The sequence below is a fragment of the Lampris incognitus genome, unplaced genomic scaffold (assembly GCF_029633865.1).
Source record: "Lampris incognitus isolate fLamInc1 unplaced genomic scaffold, fLamInc1.hap2 scaffold_253, whole genome shotgun sequence".
In the NCBI taxonomy this organism is placed as follows: domain Eukaryota; kingdom Metazoa; phylum Chordata; class Actinopteri; order Lampriformes; family Lampridae; genus Lampris; species Lampris incognitus.
This window is the reverse complement of record NW_026611211.1, coordinates 72,501-76,687: the sequence shown is the minus strand read 5'-3', so window position 1 is coordinate 76,687 and position 4,187 is coordinate 72,501. Positions and strand designations below refer to the sequence as shown.

Sequence of the window (4,187 nt, the reverse complement as noted above, 5' to 3'; positions counted from 1 at the left end):
TTTATCAGATTAATCACATGAGTTAATGCATTAACTTTTACAGCCCTAATACTAACTGTAACTTATTTTTTCAGGCTTATCGAGGAGCTTCAGAAACGTCAAATGAATGTTGTGAACATTCCAGAAGAGGATTCTCCTATACTTCCTTGTGCAAGCCAAACCGTGGTGGATGCTGCGATCAGCCAAGAACAGACAGACAGTGATCAGACAACGGACAGTGATCAGACAAGCGATCAAGACCAGAGTTCAGACTCTAGCACCAAAGCAAATCCAAAGTAAGAACCTATTCATCTCTCTCTCTCTCTCTCTCTCTCTCTCTCTCTCTCTCAAGCCCACCCACCCACCCACACACACACAGAGACACCCACCTACCCACACCCACCCCCCACACACAAACAGACACACACCTATTGCTGCCATACCTTGCATATATCTGCCCATTGAATGTATATTCATGCCGCTTGTTCTCTTTCCTTGCATATTCTACAAATCTGTATATTTACTACAAAGGTTATTTGTATATCTAAGGTCGAATAAGTGATGGAATGATAATGATTCTAACTGGTTGATTTTTTTCTGTCTTTTAGAGAAGCGACAGGCTGGAAAAACCCAACACGTGCTAACATGGCAAAGATGGGGTTGTACCAAAAGCATGATCTGGACCATCCCTTGCTGAAAGAATTCATGGACTACCTGAAAACTGAGCTCTCCTTTGAAAACTGCAAACAAGAGGTAATGTCATAATGTCATAACGTCCAGTAGTTTTTCGTCAGCCTGCTCACAAACCAAGCAACTTACACACAGCATTGATTTGTATGCAACTGAAAGAAGTTATATTGGGAAAGAGTGTTATGGAAAGACTACTGGACATATATAGACAAAAACTGAAAACTGAGTTTAATTAATGAAATAAATGAACTTTTAAACCATATTCTAAATGTTGTGGAATGGGTCTGTATATACTGTACATGTTGTTACAGAGATCCTTTTGGGGTAAGAATTCATTTGAAATTAACTTGTACCAAGGCTGGAGTGGGCCTTTAGTTTGACAGCACTTTTAATCCTGTTAATGTTCCTCTTTGATCTTCAGGTTGAAAACGTGGCAAGGATGCTCTACTTTTTTGATGCGAGCCAACCATCGTTGGAATTTGTTCGAGATAGGCTGAAGACGAACAACTATTTCCGCCTGCTAAAAGAAGCCGGACAGACACACCAAACAAGAAATAACTATGTCAAGGCTATGAAAAGATTTATTGATTATCACACAGTCAATACAAATCTTTATAAAACCGACCCAGAACTCCATCAACAAGCTAAGCTGTATGTGGAGTTTCTACAGAAAAAAATGAAAGAATTCGCCAAAGGAATTGGCATTGAAAGGGTTTCCATCAGGTGAGATTAATAGCTTCATTCTTATATCTTCATATAAATATCTTCCTCTTCATTTTTTTCTCTAAAGGTGTTGGTAGTAAACGGGTTGCAATAAGGTGAGATAACATATGCTTAAAGGATATTTGCTGTACTTTACAACCTGGGCCCTGTTCTCATCTCCTGACATCTAAATGAGTGGTGACATTTTAAGTTTTTAAAATTGCTCCTGTCGGGAGTTATGGACCAGCCAAAATGACGTTCTTCCCAAACTAAGCTTATTTCAATGCAATGTCAATGGGAACACTTTGAAATTTCAAAATACAAAGTCAGACGGTGTTGCGTCACTCAGTTTAACCCCATTAAAATGTGAAAAAAAAACATTTAGCCCTGCACCTGACTTCATATTTTGACATTTCAAAGTGTTCCCATTGACATTGCATTGAAACAAGCTTTTTGTGGAAAAAAACTTTGCAATATTGGCTGGTCCATAACTCCCGACTGGAGCAATTTTAAAAATTAAAATGGTCACCATTTATTTAGATGTCAGGAGATGAGAACACATGGCCCAGGTTGTAAAATACAGGAAATATCCTTTAAAAACAAAAATGAACAAAAAATGTATGTATGCAAACAATTTCAATAATATCTTTTGTGTTTTGTTTTTTGTTAGGTCCGGATATATACGTGATGGGTTAAGAACACCGGAGGACTGCTGGCGTGTCTTAGAGGTCGCTAAACCCGACTTCCTCGTGACAGTTGGGAAAGTGATTGCTGCAAAAGGGTATACAGACGATCTCTCGCAGAGTGAATGCACAACTGTGCAAAGGTACCTAATCGCCCTGATCATACTGAAGCATCTGCAAAGGCCTGGGGTGGTTACAGGAATGACGGTGAGATGATTAATGATTATTAATGTAAAATAAACAAGAAATGTAATATTGTAAAATAAACTATATTTTCAGACACAACTAATGCAATCTCTCCTGGATCCATCCACAGGTCGGCGAATGGCATAAGCGGGTTAAGAAAGGCTCCGGTGGTACCGTGGTTCTCGTCAAGAAGCACAAGACGGCAGCCCAACAGCCAGCAGCCTTTGTCTTGGATCAAGAGCAAGAAGCCTGGTTTGAAGCCTACTACGAGTGTGTCAGAGAACACATGAAGCAAGGTTGCAGAGGAGATGGCCAGAAGGCACCTAAACGGCGAAAGATGGAACAGAGGGCAACTGATGGTGAGAAAGTGGTCGAAAATGCTGAGGAACCGTTCTTCCTGAATCTGGCTGGCTCGCGAATCAAGAATCCCTCCCTGCATCTCAGTCGGCTGCATACCAAGTAAGTCCTGTGTTAACTATTAAAAGCTAGATCCAAACAGACTTGGTTTTTTAAAAACATTTCTGAGGTGAGCCTTTTCCTCCCTTAATGTTTATAAAATGATCATAACATTGTTCCTTTTTTCTTGTCATTATTAGATACAAACTCCCAGATGTGAACAGCGATGAGGTTCGGAAAGTCTTCGAGACAGCAACAGTCTCTGAGTGTTTTGAAGCAGGGGACAAAAAACTCTTCAGCAACTACCTGAGTCATACTGTGGCAACTGCAGAGGGTCATTATCAGATGAAACAGATATCTGATTTGATCAAGGCCACAGAACTCATCAAGCGTCTTGGATCAAGGTAAGCACATCAGCATTGAATGACAACATGTTTCTTAGACAATGGACCCTGTCTGCATATCCGGATTGAAAATTGATGTAATATTCTCTTTTTTTCAGTGAAAGACCTTCTGACAGACCCTCCACGTCCAGCGAGGTACCCTCACCCTCTGAGGAACAGAGTGAAGACAGCAGTGGCTCAACAGCGACACTCAAACCATCGGCAAATAAAAAGATGACAGACCAGATTCTGTTTGATCGTTTCCAGACAGAATTCCCCGTGACAGTCGATGATCTTGCACCAACTCGAGAGAAACGCCTCAACTTCCTTTCTACTCTGAGTGTTGAAGAAGACAGAGAGAGCATGCTCTACAACCGTTGGGTGAAAAAGCAACGGAAACTCCGCCAAGATTACACCTTGGGTAAGGATATTATAAATTATCATAACCACATCATGATTACCAGACAATCTTTGACTGCATGTGATTGGGATGTAGGTATTAACTTGTGAACTTATTTTGTTATTTTTCATTTACAGAACACATGAGCCAACGCCATTGCCCCTCCAAGAAACGGATTGAGAGGTTTTTCCTGCAGCAGGGTTGGAAACATGCGCTGCCAAACATCGACCAGATCACCCAGTCGTGGAAACCAGCCGAAGATCCGCTGTCTTCTCCCAGAATCAGGCGTCTTGTCAGTAGCCAACGATGGAAGGGTTTGGAGATCAAGAGCATTCCTGATAAGGGAAGAGGGGTATTCACAAGGCGTGCATTCAAGATGGGCGAGGTAGTGTGCGACTACCATGGTGACCTTCTCACCGCAGCTCAAGGTCAGGCTGTTCATGAGAGCACCATTGGAGAGGAGACGGGCTACATGTACTTTTTTCTAAACGAAGACGGAGAGAAAATGTGCATTGATGCACATCAGAAGTGTCAATGTCACCCAGATATGGACGTAAAAGGCAGGCTTATTAACCACTCAAGAAAGCCAAACCTCAAGCCTCTTTCTAAGAGGCTTGACTTGGATGGGGATAAGAGAGATTATATCCTCTTTGTCGCAAAGCAGGACATCAGCGAAGGGGAAGAACTTACCTTTGATTATGGTGTAAATAAGTTCCAGTTTGGTGGTGAGGCCAGAGACCTTGACTGGCTCTGACTCTGATTAAGCAT

General features: G+C 41.7%; 1 protein-coding gene across 1 annotated transcript; it reads left to right on the top strand.

Annotated features, from left to right (window-relative positions):
• Nucleotides 1-27: 27 nt before the first annotated feature.
• Nucleotides 28-4,173, top strand: LOC130133237 (uncharacterized). Its single transcript, XM_056301963.1, has 8 exons — nt 28-275; nt 588-732; nt 1,091-1,392; nt 2,042-2,261; nt 2,371-2,699; nt 2,837-3,040; nt 3,139-3,440; nt 3,557-4,173. The coding sequence occupies exons 1-8, from the start codon at nt 103-105 to the stop codon at nt 4,171-4,173; spliced, it is 2,292 nt and encodes a 763-aa protein (XP_056157938.1). The 5' UTR covers nt 28-102.
• Nucleotides 4,174-4,187: the final 14 nt, after the last annotated feature.

What these genes read in the sequence shown, in the direction of transcription:
- LOC130133237 (XM_056301963.1), top strand. Translation starts at nt 103, where the DNA reads ATGAATGTTGTGAACATTCCAGAAGAGGATTCTCCTATACTTCCTTGT. An exon ending in GGGTGGTTACAGGAATGACG is followed by an intron (nt 2,262 to 2,370) that starts GTGAGATGATTA and finishes ATCCATCCACAG; the next exon opens with GTCGGCGAATGGCATAAGCG. An exon ending in CCGCCAAGATTACACCTTGG is followed by an intron (nt 3,441 to 3,556) that starts GTAAGGATATTA and finishes TTTCATTTACAG; the next exon opens with AACACATGAGCCAACGCCAT.